This window comes from Erithacus rubecula (assembly GCF_903797595.1).
Source record: "Erithacus rubecula genome assembly, chromosome: 4".
In the NCBI taxonomy this organism is placed as follows: domain Eukaryota; kingdom Metazoa; phylum Chordata; class Aves; order Passeriformes; family Muscicapidae; genus Erithacus; species Erithacus rubecula.
The window spans coordinates 26,926,515-26,952,490 of NC_136686.1; the positions used below are offsets into that span (position 1 = coordinate 26,926,515).

At 41.0% G+C, this 25,976-nt stretch overlaps 1 protein-coding gene across 1 annotated transcript; it reads right to left on the reverse strand.

The window, feature by feature from the left end:
* Positions 1-7,257: 7,257 nt before the first annotated feature.
* On the reverse strand, positions 7,258-25,847 carry UBE2N (ubiquitin conjugating enzyme E2 N). The gene is made up of 4 exons (XM_079303871.1): positions 25,699-25,847; positions 8,881-9,127; positions 8,558-8,698; positions 7,258-7,942 (listed from the first exon to the last, which is right to left on the reverse strand). The coding sequence occupies exons 1-4, from the start codon at positions 25,726-25,728 to the stop codon at positions 7,902-7,904; spliced, it is 459 nt and encodes a 152-aa protein (XP_079159997.1). The 5' UTR covers positions 25,729-25,847; the 3' UTR covers positions 7,258-7,901.
* Positions 25,848-25,976: the final 129 nt, after the last annotated feature.

Below are 25,976 nucleotides of genomic sequence, written 5' to 3' on the forward strand. Positions count from 1 at the left end.
GTGTGTGTGTGTGTGCATGGTTTCTTCTACACGAACATAGTAATTCACATGAACCTCCTACTTCTGAATTTTTTCTAGGATCTAAACCCAACTGTACCTCCTTTATATCCAGCCAAAACAGGTCGAGGTAGATCACTACCTCACATGTGAAGTTTATTCTGGGTAAAGCTCATTCTCTTATATAACATTTGAACCCTTGTAAATAGTCCAACTAGTAAATAGTGAGTGTAAAATGGAAAATAAATGTAATTTAAACCTTTTGTTACTCAATACACAAATGGTTAACTTCTACTTTTTTAACACAAATTGTGTAAAATGCTGCTATGAATTTTTTTGTGCTGTTACACTTTTTTAGGAAAAAAATGTTGTTGCCACAAGTTACTCCTAGAAAAACAATCTTGTGCCATATATAAATGCAGTGAAACTAGGGAGACAGATGATCTGATCTCTTAATGCTGCTCTCTTTGAAGAGGCATAAATACTACTGACAAGAGGCATGAGCCACAAAGCTGAAGACTTCTGAAACAGTGGGTAGGACATTGCTTTCCATCCCTCTTAGCTCCTAGTCTAGGTCACTTCCAGAACTGGAAAGAACACACAAGTGTTCAGGTGCACCTAAAGGTGGAAGTATTGCCAACAGCTTATCTATCCTTTCAGCCATGAGGTGGGAGGCCAGGGAAGGAGCATTGCTATTTCAGTAGTGCACACATGGGTACAGCTATTTTACACTGAACTTCTTCCAGACTGGGACACCATTGGCTCAGCTCCCTGCTTTAAACTGTTTTGCCAGGTGAAACAGGAGAAGGTGGGATCAAGCACAATGAATGTCTAATCTTTGTTAACATATTCATGGAAGGGTACCTCTGGCTCCAAAGCTGCCTTTAAAAGAATGAATCGTTTAGCTCCCTTTTCTGATCACTTTAATGCTCACTTTTTTTGTTCAGTAGTTATTTTAACACTTTAAATTGAGCAAACTTGTATAGGTTTTCTTGTAACAAGATTATATCAAATCCATGAAAGCTAAAATAGAATCCAGGGTTTGAGGTTTTATTCATTTGAAAAAAATGCTGTCTCCATTTCAGATTCTTGGAATGAAATCAATCCAAGCTTGTATAAGATTTAGTGGTAATGCATGATCTTATTTTGTAACTCTTGAATTATGTATTTGATAATGTAAAATGTACAGTATTGCTGTTGCTAACAAACTCAGAGTTGATTGCCTATAAATATTTTTGGTCACACACATTTGAGCTGTTCAGTAGTGTCAGACAGATTTTTTTTTTTTTTTAAACAGCATTTGTTGTAAAAATCTCTTCAGTCTCTATGCAACCTTCAGAATGAAGCTCTATTGCTTTAGTTTCTACTCCCTTTCAAAGAGAAATGTTTTGTGAATTGCAGATGTAAACTAAAGACACTTTAGTTTTGCTACAGGGAACAACTGCAGTAAAGGGATGGCAGTGTGGCTTCAGTACTAATGAAATCTGACACTAAATTCAAACAGAAGGAGTTGTAAAAATGGGAAGAGGAAGGCTACAATTTTTTCTACTACTATCAATTTAAATGTTAGAAGAATTTTGTTTTTACAAGAATATCTCATTTGATGGGCCAAACCCATTTCAAACAAAGCAAATTTGGGAATTTTCTCATGCCAAAAATTCTGTACAATGAATCCAATTTGGTTCTCCAGAGGAAAAAGAGAAGAGACAGGTTGTCATCTGCAATTGTCAGAGTCTAGTTTGTACTGCTGCTTTTCCTGGCTGAGAGGTTTTGAGATTCTCATGCGTTACATGATGGTGGTATCAAAGAAAATGAGCCTTAAAGTTTAAAATCCCATAGAGCCAGAATTAAGCAAAATGGATGTGCATTTAAACACAAGAAATCCTGAGGTATTGCAGAGAGGCTGTTCAAGTGAAAACTCTTATTTTGGTGCTTACTGCACCCCTGACTTAGCCTAGCATTGTTCTGTTAACAATGTGCTGTGAAAAGAAACATGAGGGGCAGACACTTGGTTTACTTACCAGCATGGTTTGTGAAGTGAAAACTGAAAGGAAGGGGTGGGGTGGGAAGGGAATTAAGTTGTAAACATTTTGACCTGCTTGCGTGGATTTTCTTTAAAGATTGATGTAAGAATTTTGACTTTTTATATTTGAGAAATACCAGAATAAAATCTAAATTAGTCCTGTGGATGATGTAGTCATTCCTTGCAAATACTGCACTAGAAAGGATTGTGTGAAGGACTTCAACCCCCTCTAAACTACATTTAAGTTTCATTCAATGTTTCTTACTTCTTGCCTTGTCCTTGCACTCAAGCTTTGTTGTTCCAAAGAATACTTTCCTTAACTTCACATGCCACTCTCCTCTCCCCTTAGCACACATATCTAATGCCTATCCCAACTTGAAAACTGGTGCCAGTGCTCTACTCTTTGCTGCAGCCCTACCTCCCCTTACCTTATTTTTTGAACCTGCATTCTTCCAGTTGGGAGTTGCTTACCATCCTGTTTCCCCTTCTCAGTAGCACTTCACAGAGTTACCACATCTCCCTCTCTTCAGCTTAAGGGGAGTTTTACCATAGTCCTGTCTGGGTGCCACCAGTGTATCTCCAAGGCATCAAGTGAAGTGTAAGACTCAAGTCGAGGCAGAAGTGTGACAAAGCACAACAACTGGCAGGAAAGGCAGAATGACTGACTCCAAGGCTTGGAGAGATGATCAAGCTTGAATGGAAAATGTTCAGGTTTTTTTAAACTTGCCCTCTTTCAGTACTTTTAGGGTCTCAGAGATGCTATGGCATTAAGTAAGGCACTGCCTCCTTGGCTCAAGTGATGGAAACAGCACCACAGTGACATTAGGACAATGCTCCACATATGGATTGGTGTCACCTCTTAACCTGCAGACTGGCAATCATGGGCTTGTGACAATCTGATTGCTACGGGCTATGCACCACCACCCCAAACAATGCTCTCAGACAATTTTCTTCCCTTAAATAAGCATGAAATACTATCAAAGTGCCATTTTAGTAAGGCACAGGACCACTATGTCTGCTGTGTGACCAGCTGCTGCTTGCCTCATGGCACACATTGCTTTTGGTAGCTCAGTGGTAGCACTGTTCCCAACAGCTTTCCCTCATTTGTTCTGATGGATGGGCAGTGGGAAGAAGCATTACAGCAATGTATGATGCTGCCTAAAGACCATCAGCTTGTGCACTTACCCTGCTGTTGGCTTACCTGTGGCATAGTGCCCATTACATCCAGACAGATTCTGTAACGAGGTTCTCATCCTAAGGGCCTTTTTGCTGTCCTTCACCTGGCTTCACTCTCCTAAGTATTTCCTTCTTTCCTGCTTTCTGGCTATCACACTAATGGAACCTGTGTTTGAATAATGTAGATGAACATCCACAGTAACTGAAGGAAGAAAAAACACCATTAGAATCACCTTACTGTGTCTTGTGAGATTAGTCTGCCTTGGTAATTGACCATGGGACCACAGATACTCTTCCATAAATTTACCAGGATCCAGCCTAAGCCTTCAGTGTTACTTGGAAGAACACTATTACTCATTAGTAGCTGATGGAAAATGACAGCAGTTCTTCTGAAGGCACAGCAGGTATTGAGGCTGAGACAAGCACACACACTACAGCAAGCAACAACTGAGCACCACACATGAAATTTTCTGATTTATAAATGACCTCGCAATCCTTAGTGCACAACTTAGGTAGGAAGATGCAGATTAGGCCTCAACCAAAAATATTCCTTCACTGCAGCTCTGAAGACAAGAATCCAGCTTATATGAGCATCTGGAACAACCTTGAACAAGCACTCCAGTCAGAGATGATTTTATGTGAAACAATTTATATTTGCCTTCTTTAAAAGTTAGCTAATAAAAATGCTTCTGTTACAGGCCCTGCTTGCGTCCATCTCTTTATGTGGGAAGGCTCATGCAGTGTGTTAAGTACCTGTGGTTTCTACCTTCCAATGCTCAAAAATTCTCCTTCAGGTAGAGCACTCCATTTCTCAGTGATGGGCTGACCAACAGTGACAGCTCTGTAGCTATTAACTGAGCTCCCAGATGTGTCCTCTGAGGGTACAATTCCCTTTCCAGATCCAGGTCAGGTGGTGTTCCACTGGAGCAGTCTTTACCAAAAACACTCCACCTGCCCACACCTAGCCCCTTATCTAAGTGTTGAGGGGAGTTCATGAAAGCAAACACCACAGATAACCCAGTCATGCTGCTTGATGCCTCTTTTCTACTGCACTTCAGCACAACATAACAATTAAATATTTGCTTTAAAATCATCCTGCACACTTCCACAGTAAAGGCTGCAATAAACTGTACAAACTCCACCCCAGCAGGCATGTAATTATTAACCTAGTGCCATGACCATAATGTAACACAGGTTAGCAAAGTTCAATATATTTATCAATTTGATTGCATTAGAAACTGTCCAAACTGTGCATGTAAGTAGGAAAGTCTTGTACTAAACCAGACACATTTGAACTGGCAGGCAAAAAAAAAAAATCCAAAAATTAACATAAGACCCCACACCAACAACAAAACCAAACCAAACAAACAAAAAAGGGAGGGAAGCAGGGGAGGGACTCAACACATCTCTGAGCTGTGCACCAGAGCAGTCTCCTCTGAGGACTTCTAGGACAGAGGTGCTGCTCTTCTCTCTCCATACAATGTGGGGAGAAGCCATTGAAAAGATATGAGAGAAGTTAAAGGTTATCTTTCTCATTTTACCAGATGTTAAGAACTGTTAGGAAACTGTTGCACACTGATGGCAGCCCACTGCAGTTAAATGAAGCTCAGTGCCTAAGTAATGAATAATCACTCTTCCTTTTATTTCAGTGTCATATTACATTACAGTCAAGACATGTTATTGACAAAACCTACCAGACATTTTACTTTAACCCTCAAAAAAACCCAAAACAACCCAACCCAAGAAGGAATGTATATAAATAGAGATGTCACAATTTTTGATGTCACTAGTCCATCAAGATGTTCCACAATAGTCTCAACGTGTTAGAAATACAATTACTTGAAAGCTATCGAAGCAATGTTTCACTTGGTTTAGACTAAAGTCAGCTAAGATCCAAAAATCTGTTCCATCAGTTCCCAATAATCATACACTTCATACCCATGACAGAACATGGCTACATGTGAAGAGACCACCACTGAAAATTTATGCAAAACCAAAAGCCTTCCTCTTGATCTACAGGAAACTACTGCAAAAGTATTTTGCATGTGTGGTTACAGAGCCCATGCAATAACCCAGGCTCAACAGCTACACAGTTACTAACCAAACACTGACACATAAAATGCAATGTCATGACTCTTGCTCAGGATTTTAGGACCTTTGACACATAGCACCAGTAATGGTAGAGGAAACCCAGTTATTTTAAAGTTACTGTAAATTGATCCAATAGACACATACTAAAAATGGAGATAAAACTAACACTCCCTAAAAGACAGCTGCATTTGCTAATCAGGTGCAGTGGTAGGTGTAAGAAAAATAACTGAGTTTCACATAACAACTGGGAAAATACACCTGCTTAACTGGGGAAAAGGTTATATCTTACTGGTCTCAAAGAATTTAGCCTGTCACACATTCCTTGGCACAAGCTGAAATGAAATTCCCAGCTTGACTTTATACAGGGCTCTTAAATCAGGTTTAAAAGTAAAAGAAGTATTATTTAACATACATTATCTGGGTCTGGATTCATCCCACCTATGAAGTTAAAACTGTTTAAGTGCCAGCTCAGGTCTTGTTTCTCTACTGAAGAGAGGGATAGCCAGTTTCAAACAGGATGGGTCTGACTGTCTTCTGGGGGTGCCACCAGGCCTTGGACTAGAGACAGAGCTGAGGAAAGCTGTATATGTAGAGTAAAATAAAGCATTAAGAGGTAGGTGAAGTGAATCCAGAGTCTACAGCATAGCTCACTTATTCTCAGCTGCCTGCTACAAAGGTTATCTATGCTAGCAGCAGATCCAGGATATAGGCCAGCCAACCCCAAACAGACATTCATAAGAAGAAAGGGTTAATGGTGCTTACCCACTCTGAAGAACATGCTACAAGCCCTGGACCCAACTTTGGCTTACATTCAACACAGAAACTACTTTTAAAACAGTTTTTTATGACTCACTTTGGTGAAAAAGTTGAATTTTGAACCATTCTTCAACCATGTTGCAGAGAACTTCGAGGGACAATACCAGTTACTAACCACTGAAAGCACTGTCTGTTGGAAAACATAGTTTTAATATATATTCTTCATCTTACATAAGAGCACAATAAATACACCACATCCTATAGAAATTCCAGATGACACTAGAGGATGAAGAGGTGAAAGAGGGAGAATACCAATAGACTACATAACCATACCCCTGAATTGCATGACAAATCACTCCCTACTGCAACCACTATAAGCTGTCATTTATACATTTCAGGTTGGCCATGCCAAAAGCTTTTAAGCTTTTTGTTTGGTTGGTTGGTTTTGTGAGGGAGAGGGCTTGAGGAAAGGAAAAGAATAGATAGAAGAAATGAAGAGAACCCAATTAGATGAGTTCCCAGAAAAGATACTGGACTCCTAGACAGGATGCATACACAAAAAACAAGGAGGAGAAGGAATTTTTTCATCACTTTCCTTCCCTCCTATAAAGAAGCTTTGCTGCTATTTAAGCTGACTGGTTGCTCAAGCAAGTAGCTTAATAAGGCTTGTAGAGAAAACCAGGGGTATGAGTTGCTAGCTGTAAGTAGCTAAGCATACATCATTCAATACACAAGCAGGCTCTAACAGTGGTTCTGGACACTGGAATTTCAAGTTAATAGGGGGCAGGAATTAAAGAAGTTAGAAAACCGTGCTGCTATGTAGATACTCATAATTAGTGCTGTCGTTTGCTCTCAACCTCCTACTTCACTCTGGTTATTTCCAGGAAAACACACATCGGCACATTACTAAAATTAAGGTTAAAATTTTTCCATCAGAGACTTTTTCTAAAAGTCACTCCAAATGCAATTGCATATTAAATTGGCCAGGAAAGGTCACCCATATAACACAAAATACAGGAAACAGAAGAAGAAAAACAAACAAAAAAAGAAAAAAAAAAAAAAAACAAAAAAAAACCAACTTGTGAATTCCCCCTCTTTACTGTTAAGTATGTCAGACTGGTGAAGAAAAATTGTCAGTTCTGGAGTCAATTTTTTTAAATACGATTGTCACAGAGAAATGAAAACACAGCAAAATAAACTATACAAAGGCAAAGTAGAATAACAAAAAATATTTTACTAAAACATAAGATTTACAGGAGATTTTCCAGACAAGCCATACAAAATGGTCACAAGCTTTTTCTTGGAGGGATTTTTCTACACTTGACAGCAGAATCACTATAGTATTAGTGAAGGTGATGGATGTTTAATGTTCCCGTTTTTTGTTCAAACAATGAAGCTTGTCCATCTACAGCGTCTAAGTTAGACTGGGCTAGAGGGTATATTCTAAAGTATAACTGGTTAGCTGCTTTTACCAATGCAATTAGCATCACCATAAAAAGGGAGGAGGAGCCCACAAAATTAAAACAAAAAGCCCCGCAGCTAACCCTGCCTACCTTCATTCACAGTGCTTATACTTAAACCATGACAGGAAAAATGATTAAAAGCAGAGATGTGCTGCTGCTTTCAAACAATTTCACAACAATCCAGATGATACTTCTAGCCTCTGCTCATGCGGTACAATAGTGAATTAGGACAAGACACAGATTTGCTAATGTGCATTTAATCACCAAAGGACTGAAGATGTCTGGGCTTTTATTCTGTAATGTTTCTAAGACTGTGTCCATTAAATGCAAACAAAAAAAGGAAGAGGTCTTGGCAGAACAGGAGAAGTGATGCACACTTGATGTTCAAAGCGCATTTAAATATTATTCATGGCATATAGCCTAGTCCATGCTCTGGCTGTAAAGAAAAAGAAACACATTTAAGAAAATATGTCATTTTCAGGCTTGATTAAAGTAATTTCAAATTCATATTCTTAAAGATCTCTTTTATACCACTGCTGCAAGCAAACAAAATGCATCAGTTTTGAGATTTTTAAGAGCAATTTTGAATTACAGCAGCTGTCAATTTTTGTATATTATAGAAACAGGCTGACGGCAGTGGATCCAAAAGTGAAGAGGCATAACATAGTAACTCTTCCATTCCACTACAGCTTGTAACAGATGCAGTATCAAAGAGATGCAGTTTCTGGAACCTGTTAATCTGTTCCTTATGCAGTAGAGGACAAGCAGTAGAATTCTTCTTCATTTTACCAGAACTCCAAATTAGACAGACTAGCAAATTAAAACCATCAAAATTCAAGATAAAACAGATCAAGAGAGCTGATTCTTCTATCAAGCTTCACAGACTTAAAAGCACTGCAGGCACAGTCAGAGCACTTGGACTATGATTGCATGAAATATGTTTTTGTTTCTCCAAGCTGCAGACATAAAACTAGAGGTCAAGATTTACATATCCCAGCTAGTGAGTAATAAGCTATTCCTAAAATTAGAAAAGAGTTAGAAGATACATCACCTGTTTCTATGGCTTGGGCTTCATTGGTCTTCCATTGCTCAGCTACATCATTTGCTAGTGGATCATCTGGATTGGGAGCACTTAACAAAGCCTGGATTGATAGCAGAACTGTACGGATCTGCAAAGCTGGGGACCATTTATCTGAAGAAACATTTATAGCACTATGAAACACCATATTCACCACAGTCTACACAAATAGCAAGTTCTTCCAGATTAAAGAAGCAGCAAGATATTCTTTAAACACATGAAAACTCTTTTTAGGGTCAACTTACAAATATCTGTACTTAATACGATAAGAAGAAAGAAAACACAGTAAAACTTACCTTTCAAAATATCTAAACATATTCTTCCCAGCTTGTCTACGTTAGGATGGTAAATTTTGGTCATGAAACGTACTTTAGGAGCTGCCATTGGATATTCTTCTGGAAGGAATAGTTCAAGTTTAAATGTCCCACCCTCAAAGGGGGAATCCTGTGGACCTGCAATGACCACATGAAAATAGCGTGCGTTGCTTTCATCCGGCTCCGCTTTTATCCCAGGGACTGGCTCCGCCAGCAAGCGCTGGGTTTCCTAGAAGAAAAGGAGGCAATGAAACAAATAAAACCCATTTAAAATAAACATAAACTGTACAAACCATTTTAAAAGCAACAAGCATTCATTTAGCCTACATTCACAGAAACTATGGTAAATACCTTAAAGTCAAAGAACATCTGCAGAAAGAAGATGAGGCTGTGGTAAATGGTACCCATCTCCTCTCAGATCCTCACCTGCTTTGTGCTTCTGTAACACACACTAATAGATAACTCAACTGTCCTCAGTTCTCTTAACTTTTGATTGAACTATTGCCAAACTGCTGTGTTTTTCTCAATATACTTAATAGCACTTTAAAGAATACCACAATGAAAACACCAAAAGCATTTCCCATTCTACCTTAAATAGAAACTCCCATAAGTGAAAAGCCAAAGGGATTAATCACCCACAGAAAGCATTCAAGGTTTACTCTTAACAAGAGTGGACTGGTTTATTAAGCTGAACATTTGTACCGGAATCAGATTTGACTTTGAAGAATTTAAGTGCTACTCTGCTGCAACACTAAAGGTATGAGATATAGGTATTTTAAGGATGTTTTATATATTTAGACATACATATGCATAAATAGCTTTGGTGTGAGCACTTTTGGCCTACCTGTAACTGTTTCAAGTCACCCTAACAGACAGTAGGAGACAGTCAAGATGTTCTGCAAGCAGCAAAATTAGGGAAAGCCAGACTCCTACAGTGACCTGGATTCTTTGTTGCTCCATTCTCTGCCAATCCTACCTCAGCCACCAAGCTGCGACCATAGCTAAGAACTGCCCATCCTGCTAATGCACTGAGCAGACAGACCAATTCCTGTACATCTTGCCTTTCCTCTGCTGCCTCTCTTCACAAGTCTTATAGGCACCATTCTGGTTCTTACAAAAAAGATCCCAAGGCTAAAATGGGCAAAAGAACATTCAGCAGGGGCAAAAAATCCTGCTAAAGCATCATATCCTCATGCAATTTTAGTCCCATTTCTTCTTTCCCTTTAAGCTTGCTTTTACTGTGTGTAGTTAATTTTTTCACCACCTTTCTGTATTGGCTTTCATAAAGAAAAATTATCTTGTTTCTACTGACTGAAGATGTCAACTTGTAGGTGTAACAATAATTGATTATTTCAGTTTTACAGTGTATTTATTCCATATATCTACAACAGCATTTTCAGGGATGGGGCATCCACAATTTCTCTGTACAGCCTGTTCCAGTGCCTCACCACCCCCACAGTAAAAAATTTCCTCCTAACATCATATCTAAATCCACTCTCAATTTGGAGCCATTTCTCCTTGTCCTGTCAGTACACACCCTTGTAGTCAGCCTCTCTCCAATACAGTAAGTCTCTCGTTAATACAAGCACAAAGCAGACATATTACTCCTACTTGGCTAAATAAATTCTTCAAACATATCAACACTGCTATGCTACTCTTACAGAAATAAGTGTAAACAGCATTTAAGTGATACGGCTGTCTTGATGCAGTTAAATAACACCTCATTTTACAAAAACTAATCAATATATAAAGAAGTGAAGCTGCAGTAATTAATTCCAAAATCCAATTATTCATCTCTGAATTGTCAAGGTCCTACAAATCATAATATAGTATTTATTACTATGTACATATGCAAACCTAAAACTAAACCTATCTGGTGTGCTTCCTTGTTGCAACTACATATTGTCTACTTATCTGCAAAGACATTAGATGCCACTTACACACCTCATTGGAAAGCCAGCCAAGCTTCTTAGAGCTGTCTACATTTACTCCTATGAGTATATTTTAAATTATACACATAATTTTATAACTTACTCATTTGTATTCTGCTGGCTATTTACTTGTACACTAATTGTGCAGAAAAGCAGTTAAAACAAACTTGGATAGATTACATTTAGTGGTATGAAAAGTCAGTAAGAAACTACAGATTATCTTTGTAAGTGCATAAACCATTCTCAGTGTCTTTCAGCAAACTGTCAGTATGAGTGCTGCTCCAAGTAGATGGGACAATTTGGGTTTCTACCTGTGAAGGATCATACACTGTTTGAGAGTTCTAGCAGAGGCAAGTGTCTTATGCTAAACATAAACTAATGTGAGCCAACTGAAAACTTAAAATAAGGAATTTATGGAAAAGACCAATTTTTAAACTTTTTCACAGATGGACTTTGCCTGAGATGTGTTTGTAAGCAAATTGTTGCTTTGATTCTGATGGGCATGCTCAAAATGCTTTTTTTTTTAATATTAAGGGTAACACATTTTAATAGCTGGGCTGATCTTAGCAGTCCCCAGCTCCCCCTCAGTCAGCCCAGTCCCCACACAGCCCTAGTTATGGCAGTATGCTGACTGTAACAATACTGGGCAGCCAATCCTGGCTTAAAATAACCCAGAATCAGCAGTTCTCTGGCAGCAGCATCAGCACTTCTACCTGCCAGCATATCTGAGGCTGCAATGCCTGGCTGCAAGCCGTACACTCTGCCACTAAAATACATTTGACAGTAAACAATGGAACAGCCATATATGACAAAAACAATTCTTTTAATGCAGGCACCCCATAATACCAATGGGGCTGCACCACTGTAAGCATGTCAGCCCGCTCAGAATGCCCTCTATATTCCATGAGTGTGGTCATCCTGTTATAAAACACCCTGGAAAAAAGGAGTGCAAAGGAAAGTGCTCATGCTGCCTACAGCCACACAAGTACTGAGCCTACTCTGAGGCCTTGGGGAACATTAATATTAGATGAAAATTCCTTTGAGCAAGCACACCTTGCTGTGCTGTGCACAGAGCTCCATCGCTATGGGTGTAACTCAAGCTGTTCCCAAACAGAAGTGAGGATGATGACTGCCCGTGAGAGAACTGGCTGGCACATCTCTCACACCTGCCAGGCACTGCTGCAGCAGAGAGAGAGCACCAGGCTCAACTTGTCACTACACTCAAAATGAAAGGCCACGATCCTCTAACACACATCTCTGCCTTTGTGCAAAAGCTTCACAAAATACATCTTTTTAGAACTGTGTAACACAAACAAGCTTGTTAGACTCTGAGAAACACAGCAAAGATGCCATTTATTGAGAGAATGTGCAATGTTTGTACTTAAATACATCAACACCTCTTAAATTCTGACTAAATAACGGTTTTGTCCTGCAATTATGAAGAAATTAACTAATATAATATCTTAACTATTGTTTTGGGGGGGGGCAGAAAAAATTGTGAGCTTACAGGCGATGTTATGCACCTGGTCAGGAAGCTGACCTGTTTATAGATTTTAATTCTTTTAAGTGTACATTACCAATTTTAAATGTCTAAACAAACAAACAAAAAATAAACACAAAAACACTGCAAAAAATAACCACCTACCACCCTGTATACCACCCACAGAAAATTATGAGATGTGGACAGAACAAGGAAATGCTGAACTACACATTGATGTTATTCTCTAATTTCCAGAGGATGGCTACCCAATGAAAATAAGTCTCTCAAACACATTTAAATAAATAAATGAATGTTTAATTTCTTTTAATTAAACTTTAAATTTATCATCATTTTTAACTAATCAGGACGATTGAACACACGCAATTACTTGACTTCCCACATCTTTTCAGGCTTTCTTACACTTTTTTAACTGAGGAAGAAGTGAGTTTTATGCTCTCTGTTACTTCCCTCTTTCCCCCCCCAAACTGCCTTTAAACCTTTTGTCCAATTTCAGCTGTTCTGTATGTTTTGTAAGCTGTCAGTGGCCAAAGCTAACCAAGCTCAGTGCTACTGAAGAGGAAGACATGAACAGCTCCAATACTAGCACTGCTGTTTGCCCAGTTTATTGGTTGGAACCAAGTATATACCATCCTTGCCCAGCAAAAATCCCTGACAATAAGGATAAAAAGAGCTGGAACACCCACATGTAAACATGCTAAAAAGGAAAAAGAATAAACTCAGAAAACTGGGTTTTGCAGTTCTGCTGCTCACAATGTTTTTACAATAGAACAGTTAATTCTGTCCTCAACAAGAATGCAAATTCCCATCAAGTAAGTGTTCCAGAACAGTACTGTGTAGTGGTTTTTATTAGCTCTCCTCTAGCATACTGAGGATTCACAGAAGATAATTCAGCACATATTTTGAAAGCCTTAGAGCTTTCAATGAAGTTTCCCATGCTGCTGTAGGCAATTATTTCTATTTGTCATACTCTGCAATGTTTTTAGATTGAGATTTCTTTTCACTCCTGCATTTACTCCACTTTTTCCAACTTCAAGTAATGTAACAATTTCCATTGACTAAAATAAATTAATAAACACTAAAAGAAGATACATGCCAGTCCATACTTAAAAAACAAGAAATCTGACAATCATAGCTGGTTATGCCTCCCCCCTTTTTATGCCTCCCTTTTTTATTTTTAATTAAATGGTTAGAAAACACAGAAGTGTTGAAGGTGTTTTGACAAGGAGAAGCAAAGCTTTCCTTATTAACACAGGTGGCCTGAAGCAGAGTGACAGATGATACTGATGGGACAGATGGTGTAGCTAACATTCTGCATAGCTATTATTCTATGAAGACATCAAATTGAAAACTAATTGTACCTGAGGGGGAAGAAACCTGTTTTTTACAGTAACATGTGAGGATAGGAAGCCTCAGGAAGAGAGAGCACTGTGATTTTTAGAAGAGACCAGCAGAGCAGGAGGCTGGGTTGAGGGCTTTTGAGGTTGCCAAGACTAAGAGAAGCCACACAATGAGGAGAGATGGATCTGCAGGAGAGTATGTTTCATTCATTCTTTGAGCTTTTGCTTGTTTATTCTGCTTTCAGTGAAAGGGGAAAAAAAGTTACTGAAAAGCAGACATAACCACCAGGATTCTCCTTGTTCAGACACACAGAATAAGACAGAGCACTTCTTTAAGGAACTAAACTGAACAGCCTAGAAGTTGCTTCCATACATATAAACAGGAAATCAACTGCTAATGAATATGGAGGTATGAGCAAGCACACAGAGGAGGAATCCATTAAAATTATACTATTTCAATCACCTTCAATCTTGCAGAAGTGTTTACAAAAGCCTCAAGCTGCCAAGATCTCAGTCAAAACAACTAAAAAAAGATTTCTGTGTGCTACCTTTTTGAAAAACAAAAAGCTACTTCAGAAATCGTGCTGGCTATCAACAGACTAAGGCTGGACCAAACAAAGAACTACAAAATGATAGTGCCAAAACACAAAAGTGGCAAATACCACAAAAAAAAAACCCCAAATTTTATTTCTCACCTAGCAGAGCCACTGCAGGTAAACTGTAAAGCTTCTATGTCTGACAGAGATCACTGCAGTACTGAAGGAAGAAATTCTGGTATGGAATTAGACAATTTTAAAAGCTTCTTCATTGCTTTATAGAAAGGAGAATTATTCTTTGCTTGGAAAAATAGTTCTATTCCATTCCCTGGGCTATGGCAATAGTTAACCACCACAAATTTTACACTGCCTGCCAAGCAACGTGGCTAAAACAGTTAGGAACAAATCAATATTGATCACCTATAAAACATGTGAACTTTAAAGCTACTGTGTGAAGGCCACTAGAATTTAAGAGAAACTTGCTTGTGAAGTCAGCACAAAATAGCTCAAAGAGATCCAAGCTCCATATCTCTAGACACATGTGCTTTGCTTAGTAATTCAGTTACCTGCATTTCCTTTCCCTGAAACCCCAGTTTTCTTATTTCACATTCAATATTACTGCTATGCAGATTATTTTAATAAATTAAACATGCTGCTTATTAATTCACTAATTAAATACTGTGGTCTCAATGAGTGCTACAATTGAAGGAACACACTACATTACAGAATAGTCTTCTGGTCCACATTGTCCTTTAATATCACCTGTGGAAACTAGTGAACTTAGTAAAACCCATTAGAAAAAGTGCAGCTTAGAGAAATCACACCACCTTACAGGGTCTGAATATTGTCAAGTGATAAATAATCAGCCACTGCAGAAAGGAAAAAACTAAATTTGTGCTGTCTTTCCAGTTCAGCCCATTATGCACTTTCAGTTGTGCCTGTATAGCTGTCTCTATAGCAAGTAGCCAATCTGGAAGACAAGAAAGGGGGGAAAGTCATGCAAGGGAGAAGAGCCCCTGATTCAGTGCAGCAGATGTTCCAGCTAACAGCTGTGCCAGCAAAAAGCAGGGGGCAAACACATGCTCTCAGAAGGATGGGAGAAGATTCCTTTTGGTGGAAGGGCTGGTTTAGAAAGTTGAGACTGCAGTTTAATCACAGCAGGACACCAGTGTAACAGATTACTATTCTGTAACCAACCTAAAAAGGAAATGCAGAGCCTTCCTCCTCATTCCAAAGGAAGAGGCCTAACTACCAACTGGGCTAATTTCAGTAACAGATAGTAAACTACTAAATTAAAAGTCTTCATCTACACCAAAGACTCTGTATATCTTACTTGTTATAAACAGTTATTTAAGAATCTTTTATAGCACCAGGACTACAGAAAAGCATCCTTATGGCTAGCAACTTTATGCCACCACCTTAAAAAAAGAAATAATATCATTCAGAGGCTGACATATCTCTGATAAAACTATTCTGAAACTTCAAAACACAAAACACTTATAATGGTCTCTTACATAAAGAGAAAACCCTCAGGTCCTAAAGCTGTAAATATTTAAAATGGTACAATACCACACTTTTACACAAAGTCTCAGGGGAATGATTCGTTCCTCGTATTTCCAGTAGCACATTTACTAGTTCAATTCACTAAGCAGTAGTCAAGCAATTTTCCTCCAGCATCACCCACTAGGATGGAGGTTACACTCCTACTTTGCCAGGCCAAGGCAAGGTACAACTCCTCTCTAAACTGCATCAATAGTGAGAAAGTGTAGGCAGTATCTAGCCTTACTTGTAGATTCAACTAACCCTAGCTTTATTCTGAACAGATGTAGACTTAATCTACAACAGGAATTGTAGCTCAAGTATGAGTGTATTGCTGCCACCTTGACAGAAATCATCATTCTGCAAATTTACTGAGAAAGCACACCCTGTCAGCATTCCCAGTGCAACTCAGGAAAATGAGCTAGGTCTTCTTAACTGGATCTTTAATCTGGAAAATGCTCATTGACATCATAAAAGCTCTGCTGCCATCCAGCATAGGGCTGTAACTTCCAACAGAAACCAGGGAACAGCTGGCACCAGCTGTGGATAAAAGCATCTTCCACCAGTACAAATGAAAAAAGTCTTGACAAGTTTCTTCCACAGGGGTTACAAGTGAAGGTCTCCAAATCACCAGCTACAAAACAAACTTTTTGGTAACCCTGGCCATTTATAAAAGCAACAATAAGATGCAATGCAACACTGTAAGAACAGTCCCAAAATAAGCATTACTTGTAAAAAAAAAAAAAAAAAAAAAAAAAAAAAAAAAAAGGCACCTCATTTGAAAGAAATCCACATGAATTACACCAACTTTTTTTGTATTTACTATGATCTAATTTAACTGCATTACCAACTGAGCACATGTACAGGGTGTATATGTCAATTTGCTGGCAGCAGAGGGGCTCCAGGGATGACCTCTGTGAGGAGAGGCCAGGAGCTGTACCTCACCAGACACAGCCAGCTCCAAAAACATGCCACAGGACAAAGGTGAACCCATAGCCAAGATGGTGGCACACCTGGGAAAATGTATTTAAGGAAGGACAGAAAACAACACCACACAGAGAGAACAGCAAGGGGTAAAAAAAGTCTATGACCAAAACTAGTGTGACATCAAGGTCAGAGAAAGACAGTAAAGACAGGCACTGGTGCAAAGATTCTCTGTAGCCTATGAAGGATCACAGTGGAGCACATACTCACACTGCAGCCCACAGAGAACACCACTCTGGAGCACAGGAAAAGTGTGAGGAGGAAGGAACAGCAGTGACAGTAGTTGTGGGATAAACAAAAACCCCCATTCCCTTGCATCCACCAGGGACAAGGGAGTTGGGGAACAAGGAGTGAAAGACTGAAGTTGAATACTGGAAAAGGGTGGCAAAGGTGCTGTTTTAATTTTGTCTTTGTTTCTCACTATCCAATTCTATCTTACCTGGAAGCAAACTAATACATGTACCCCAAGTTGAAAATGTTTTGCCATTATGACTACCAGTAAATGATCTCTCTTTGTCTTGACCCATGAGCTTTTCCTTCTTACTTTTTCCCACTGCCTGGTTGAGGTGGGGAGAGAGTGTGGCTGGGTGAGCACCTGGCTGAGGTTAGCCCACAAATCACACTTTTTAATCTGTGTTTGAGCTGTTGTGTCCAAAACCACTTTTAGAGAGAATGCACTCCACAGATGATACTGAAAATTAAGAATTATTGAGAAAGAGAAGACAGACTTAAAATTAAAACCACTAGCTCCATTTCCTGCTACAGCTGAAATGATAACACTTATCACTTGCAGAGTGCCACACATAACAATTTATGTGGGAGAAAATGTGATGAGGAAAAAGAGAGATCTTTCAGTTTAACTGATTGCTCATCAGTCATTTCAGTATTTGCTTCCTAAGGGAGATCAGATATTTGCTGCCAAATTCTCCAGGAAGATTTGTAAAACAGATGAAAAGACACTACAAATAGCAAAAAATTAAAGACTTTTTTTTTTAAATTACACCTAAGTTCCACTAATTTTTAGTCATTGAGAGTGGAAGTACTTTGTTTCATTCTTCATTGGCTGTTGAGTCTACAAGTAAGTCCAACTGCTTTTCTACCCACCATTTCAGCATGGCTCTCAGTCATTCTTGATTAACTTCACTCACATCAGTAACTACCACCACCACTTCCTTTCCTCACAAAATACAAGTTTGCCTGAATAGGAAGCTCTAACTTCTCAGCAGCAGTGCTGATTTGAACAGTCATCCTTCCATGTACCCCCCCATCAACCCAAGTGTTTGCAAAGTCAACAGATGAGATCACAGAAGTGATTTGGCTTAAGAAACAACCTTTACTGAAGAGTTCTGAGCCAAATCAGTTCCTCAGTCTAAGTTCATCTCAGTGGTGCAAACATTTTTGTGCCAGCATAGTCCAGGCTGAATCTGTTCATACAGTAGAGCTGTTCAATCTGAATCAGAATCACAGAACAGCCTGGGTTGAAAAGGACCTTAAAAATCACCTAGTCCAACTCCCCTGCCATGGGCAGGGACACGTCTCACCAGGCCAGGTTGCTCAGAGCCCCATCCAATCTGGCCTTAAACATTTCTAGGGATGGGGCATCCACAGCTTCACTGGGCAACCTGTCCAGTGCCTCACCACCCTCATAGTAAAGAATTTCTCCCTTACATCTAATCTGAACCTGCCCTCTTTTCAGTTTGAACCCATGCCCCTTGTCCTATCCCTATATGCCCTTGTAAAAAGTCCTTCCCCAGCTCTTTTGTAGGCCTCCTTTAGGTACTGGGAGGCTGCTACAGAATGTGCCAGATTGATCACTTCACAACCTTCTGGTTAAGATAACTTCATTAGGTGGTAACTTCTTCACCTTGTGCAGCTCTCTGCAGAAAACATAAGTACAATAATCAATTTAGGCATTTCAATTCAGACTGCACACAGAATCATTTATTTCATATTTTCATTCTGACCAGAAGTAACTCTTGCAGTTACCAGTGTCATTACCTTCCAACTACATCCAATAGTCCAGATTAATTTTGGGGTATGAAACAGAAACCTAAGGCTTTATATTGGCACAGTGACAAGTTATAATTACTTGCCAAATGACAATTCTTTCCTGTCTGACTGCGATAAGGGGGAAGATCACACTGATCTCCTTCACCAGGGAGTGATAAATTGCACACAAGAAGGTAACAAAGCATGCACATTTTTGCTTTGATTTTTGAGGGGGAGGCAGTAGGAAAATGAGAAACTTATCAGTCACAACTGTTTTCTACATATAGGGGTAAAGCCGTCTCAGAAAACTACAAAGACTTAATTTGAAACTTAGTATAACATTACATCACATTTTGGCACAAATTCTCCCAGGGTCTATCAATTCATTAGCTTCAACTATGTAAAGAACCAGCTGTAACCAGCATTATTGAAAATAAATTCATTACCTAAGCAGATGTCATTTGTCAGAGAGATTTCAGAATGTTTACATTAAACTTGTATCATTGTAAAACAACTTAATTGAAGAAAATCTTCTGAAAATAACATTACCTTTTAGGACAAATTTAAAAAGAATTAGCAGCAAAGCCCATTAAACTGTAAAGCAAGGGTCAAACATCATAAATAGAACACTGCACTTTGGTTGACAAAAAACCAGCCTCCACATGAATTCTCTTCCTTGCCACATAATCCCCAAGTGTCAGCATTCCACATGTCCCTGCTTCCTGGACTCATCACCAGGCTAGTGTCTCTTACACACTAAAGCTTCTACCACCCTGCAGGTTTCCAGACCCAATCACCAGCCCTGACTGTATCTAACACCACCACCCCAAAAAAAGCAAGAAAATATGTTCTAAGTGTCAACATATCAAAGGCATCAGCTGTGTCCATAATTGATACAACTCTGCTAAGCAATGAAACTCTGGATTGCTCACAATCCTCTCACATACTTCTGGCTCTCCAAATCCCATCATCACACAATTTTAACCACTGCAAAACCACTTGCAATGAGATGAAGACAAATGTATTCCAAGTAACACTGCCTTCTCAAAAGAAAAACAAAAACAATAAAACAAAACAAAAATCTACCCACTCTTGAAAGAAGACCTTGTAGCCAAGCAGTAACATGAAGAGGGGCATTTTAAGGTCAGCAGCACTCTTCCCCCAAGAGTGACCTCATTCTCGAACTTTCCACAGCAGATTACGGGATTTTGGAACTGTGAATCTGAGATCCTATGCAAATTCCTGAAGGATTATCTACATGATAGCACAGATAGAGCTTTTCATGGTGCATCTCCAGCTATTGTAAAGTGTGGCATACTGAATTCACTAAGCTAAGAGTGTAAACCATTCCTGCAATTACACTGAGGGAGCTCATTTGCACTGGAGGCTTGCATTAATATAAGGTGTGGAGTCAACTATCAGAGTGTGATAAATGCAATTCACACTGAGCTTCTGTCCAAATGCTATCTCTGGGTTTGCATGGCAAGGTGCTTGTAGTGGGGGGCCCACTGAGGTGCTTCTATGAGAAGCTGCCAGAAGCTTTCCCCATGTCCAACAGAGCCAATGGCTGCCAGCTCCAAGACAGACTTGCCCCTGGCCAAGGCTGAGTCTATCAGCAATGGTGGTAGCACCTCTGAGCTAATATATTTAACAACCACAACCCGGGCAGCAGCAGCCAAAGAAATGAGATTAGGTGAAAACAAAACTCTGCAGACACCAAGATCAGTGCAGAAGTAGAGGGAGGAGGTGGTCCTGGCACAGGGCCAGAGATTTCCCTGCAGTCCACAGTGACACAGGCTGTCCCCCTGCAGCCCATGGACGACCCCATGCTGGAGTTTGTGGATGCACCCATAGGAGACTGTGACTCCACGGGAAGGAAAGGACCCACAGTGGAGACTGTAGCCTGTGGGAAGGACTCATGTTGGAGAAGTTTATGGAGGGACCCCATGCTGGAGCAGGGGAAGAATAGAGAGTCGAAAATGTGTGATGCACTGAACACAACCCCCACTGCTGAGGGGTAGGAGAGAGAAGAAAATCAGGAATGAAGTTGAGCCCAGGAAGAAGGGTGGGGTGGTGGGGGGGAAGGTGTTTTAAGATTTAGGTTTAATTTCTCATTAACCTACTAGGATTTGATAGGTAATAAATTATATTCATTTCCTCGAGTCAAGTCTGTTGTGCCCATGGCTGTAATGGACATGTGATCCTTCCCTGTGATTCTCTTGATCCAGGAGCCTTTGGGCCAGGATTTTCTCTCCCCTGCTGAGCTGAGGAGGGGAGGGATAGACCAGCATCCAGCCAAGGTCAACCCACCCCATCATCTATGGCAAAATTTGTAACTTGTTTCTCACTATTAAACCATTGGTCACAAGTAACTACAAAAATGTGATTTTGTTTTGTACTATTGCACAAAACAAATTTTGATGGTACTCTGAATGCTATCTAAACATAACAGTTATGTACAGTATAAAACAACTGCATGCAAAGCAATAAAAGTCCATTGGTTTACTGTAGGTTTGTGCCTCATCAAAATTGCTCAAGTATTATACAAGATGGTCCAAACAGGATTATTGCCTCTATCTGAATTATTTGCTTGGGTTTTCCTAAGTTTTTCTTCCACAGGGTCTACTGAAAGCTTCTTTAAGGAAAAGGTTGTGAAAAGCTACCAGTGTCCTCTTAAAGAACTGCTATTAAGACTCCACATTTTATTTTTAAACTTAACCTGATTAGACCTAACTGGAAAGTTTTCTTATCGTCCATGCCTGAGCCTTCTTCTCAGCTTCCCTCTCCTACCTGCACAAAGCATCTGTCCTGCCAAGCTTCAGGCTCCCAATACCTGCCTGTATAGCCCTCCCCTCATCCCAGCCAGCCCAGGTTACATTTTGGTGACCTGGCAAGAACACCAATGAGGGTTGCAAAGCCTCTCAATGCTTGGGACAGGGGGGAAAGGGGGAACAAGAGCAGGGAGAAGATGGTCTTAAGAACAGTAAAAAACATTTCTGAAAATTCCTAAAATTTTCATCCTTCTATCTATTGTGAAGTTAACCACAAGATTCAAATGGCATACAAGTTGCAAAAAGACATTACATTCTCTGACAAGTGTTAAAGAAAGGCCTTCTTCAGAAATAATGCATTCTGTGCCTAACCATTATCCAAAGAAATACAAAACACCACAAAAAACGTTTTAGGTTTATCTCAAGACTTTTTTTTTTTTTTTTTTTTTTTACTCAGGAAATTAAAAAGTGGTCAGAAATGTCAGAGAAATCAAAAAGTAGCAGTGATTCAAATTTTAATGTGGAGAAAGAAGTCATGCCTCAAAAACACAGCTGTCAAGAAAAAGTAAGAAACTTCAAGCTGGCTGCCAGCAATACTTTTAAAGAACTTCTAGAAAGTTCCAGATGCAGGCTAAATACCTGATTTATATTAAAACATATAGAATGCTCTGAGTGCCTAGCATCACACACACCAAGAGAATCTCCACAAAACCTCCCAGAAATTTTACATTTTGAAGCAGCATCTTGCAGCTAGCAGTCCAAATGTTCCCAGAGCCTCAAAAAATACAGCAAGCAGGAATTCACTGCAGATAATGGAAACAGCTTCACACAATAAATAGCAAGGAATGTGTATCTCAGACAACACCACAGTATCATGCAGGGGAGGAAATCAAAGTTACTTCACGATAGGAGCAGCTGCAGTGATTGTAAAGAGCTAATAACAACTGACTATAGTCAACTTAGAGACCTGTGCATCAAATCATGAATGATGAGATCACTGCAGCAATGAAAACAGCAGGGAAAAAAACATTTTGAAAGATGCTATGGGCAATATTGTCCATCCCATTCACATACTCTGACTGCACTTGACACAGTAATGAGGTGGATTGAATGTCAGCCAAGAAGAAAGTTCAGATGTAATTCAATTCCTTACTCGACTGGAGGTACGTGACTTTGCAACACAGAAAAGAATGGATGCAATGAGTGCTTGAAAGTAAAAGTCACTGGGCTTATTTATTGTCTGTTGCAAAGGCTCACCTCTTAATACTTGAAATAGTCACTTTTTGGAAAAGAGTAGAGCATCAAAATCACACATTTATGTAAATGTGCCAATAACACATTTCAATTTTATCTTCCATTAATAGCTTTTTTTTTTTGTCAAGATTATTCTCATAGGACCCCTGGTGTTGAACTGCAGAAGAAAACAAAAATACCTCTTCTCTATTCACAAGATACAAGGTTTTCCAAATCTGATCATGTCTTTAAAGATTCAAAACTACATCAATGTCTTCTACTCACCATTCATGATGTGCTAACAGCCATAATTCTAAAGAAGTAATCTTGTGAACTTACAGACCATTTCCATGCTCACTATAATAAAAAGTCTAAGTAATCTGAAGACAGCAAATTGGGAATAATTCTGTATCTTCTGCAACAACTGCTTTACAACAGCTATGCAGTCCTTTTCATTGAGTTTGAAGAAAGTATTGGAAACATAAACAGAGCTCTTGCAGTGACAAGGAAAGCTCCTGCTCTCCTCCTGGGTGGAAGGCAGCCTGTGCATAGCAAAGATGCAGGCTGAGGAGTACAGGGCTGCAAGTCAACCTGAGAGCCCGGCCATCTGCCAGCAGTCGCTCAAGACAGGGAATGCCAACCGCATTTGGAGCGGCCAGCCAGGCTCAGGACTTCATTACAGCCCAAATACACTCTCCTAGCCCCAAGCAGCCACCAAAGGTCTCTCCTGGAGGACAGCACAAAGGGTACATGTGGCAAGAAGGCAGAAGGTATTTTCCTAAAAGTAACCTAAGCCATTTATTTATCATAAAATTTATTACTGCGTATAACAAGAAGATTTAATTTTCTTTACTCGAGTTATTTTACCGTTACTCAGCTCTTTCCTTCCTGATCTTTCAAATACTCAATAGCAACTGAGTTCACTCCCTTCCCTCCCTCTAACCCATCCAGAATAGGAAATTTAACACTAAAATCAAAATTGGTGTGATAGGAAAGATCAAAATAATTCTCACTCAAGACTCCTGAAGACTTAAGCAGGCATATTTCTGGGTCCACACCTCTGCAGCTGTGATTATCAAAATATGACTTTGCACATTTTTGAGGCTGTAGTAACTAGTCCTATAGTCAAGTCCTAGATCACACACACATGTGGCAACCTAAGGCATGCACACCCCAGGAGCTGAAGAGCTGGTAATCCAACACAACCAAGCCAAGATTTAAAAGCTCTAGACTGACTGCAGACAACTTAGAACACATGCTCAGAAATACCCAACCCACCACATGTCTAAGGGGGATCCTTCATAGAAAATCTGGAGTTTCTAGGACTCTCTTTTTCCCTCCACATTTCTTCTTCAGGAGGAAAAGAAATAACCCTACATCACCACACCTCTTTGAGTGAGTTATGTAAATTGTGCCAGCAGTTTTTTTCTAGAAAAGCACGAAGAAGAGAAAAGCACAAAGAACAAAACTTATGCACCAGCAAAATAAATAAGTGGGTGCACTTCACAGTTGTATTCAGGGGAACTGTCAAGAGGAATGAAAATTTAACACAGCCACCAGCCTCATGACTGAGCTCTTACTGCAACTCTGTGATAAATACCAGTTCCACTGTATTATGAATCACTGCTCCCTATCACACCTGAAATACATCCAGATTAGCATGCTGTGCACTCAGGCAGCTGGATAGGTGTCAAAATCTGTGAGATTGGTCTTCTTTATTTTTACTGCTTACAATTCCGAGCACCAATTTGATTTAGTTCTGTTTCGCAGAAGATAAATGCTACCCCGACCTTATATTTTACCTCATCACTTGATAACTTGACTTCTCAAACAAAACGGTTATCATTTTTCATCTACTGTTTAACACTTCCTAAAATCATTTATATACAAAGGTTACCAACCGAGAGAGCTTCATAGCGTTATAAACGAATATCCATCCAGTGTAACAAGCTATGAGGATGCTGTCATTTCCTACGAGGGCTAACAAACCTTACCGGTGTCACGTAATAATTTTTTTAATGGAAGATTACCCATTTGAGGGCTTCGATTCTCACCATTATAAACCAAGTAGGGGACACCAGCGCAGCAGGAACAACCATGTGAGTTACAGGACTGAGCTGCGTTTTCATAGCTTGCAGTACAGCTACATGTATCTCCAGTGACTACAAATTACTCAAGTCTTAAGCTAAAACTGAATTCGGAGGATCTGTTGAAAAACAGTTAAGAGCCCTTGCAAAGCTTGGCAAATCAAAGCCGAAACACGACACCGAACGGCCAGCACGACACGTTAACAGGGTAAGAGCCGACACCTCCAAGCAAAGGCAGCAGCACCCGGGCTGTCCCAGCGCACACCGGCGCCACGGTCCCGCACAGCACACACAGCTGTAGCCCGGCTTTAACCGCTCGCTGCGGCTCGCCCCTCTCACCGCACCGGAGGAGGCCGAGCACGGCGCCACCGCCGCCCTCCCCCGGCCCAAGCACGCCGAGAGCCGCGCCGGGAAGCCGGGGCCGGGCGGAAGCCCCCGCGGAGGAGCCGCACGGCCGGCAGGAGACAGGGGAGGGGCGGGCCCGGTGTCTTCCGAGCTTCGGACCCCGAAGGGTGCGCAGATGCCAGAGCTCGGCTGCACCGGGGGCCGTGGGGCGCCGCCGCCGCCCGGGCAATCCCCGCAATGGGCGCGGGCCCGCGCCCGCCAGGAGGCCCCGGCCGCTCCCGCCGCCCGCGCACGCCGACACAGCGCGCGGGGCCCCCGCGGCGGCGGCGGGAAGCGGCGGGGCGGCGGCGGGCGCCCCTCGCCCAGCAGGGGCGGGGGGAGGCCGGGGAAGCGGCCCTGCCCTAGCGCGGCCCTGCTCCCGGGCACCGGAAGCGGCGCCCGGCGCGGCGCAGCGCTACCCCGGGCGCGGGACCCCGGCCCGGCGCGCCCGGCGCCCCCGGCGGGGCCTGGCGGAGCGGCGCGCGGCGGGCGGGGCGCGCGGCCGTACCTTGATGATCCTGCGGGGCAGCCCGGCCATCTTGTCTCGTCGGTGCAGGCTCGGGGCGCGCCTCCGCTCGGGGCGCGCGCACGGCCGGAAAGACCCGCTCCGCGCTTCCTGCGGCGCCGCCCTGCGCGCGCGGCGCCGGGAAATGTAGGATAGAGGGATCGCGGTGTGAGGGCAGCGGCCGGCACGGATTGAATGGAGCCATCGTCAGCCGGGCCCTGCGCTGCCAGCGCGAAACATCTGCCCCTCCCTGACCTTTAGCTCCTGTCAGCGTCCCCACA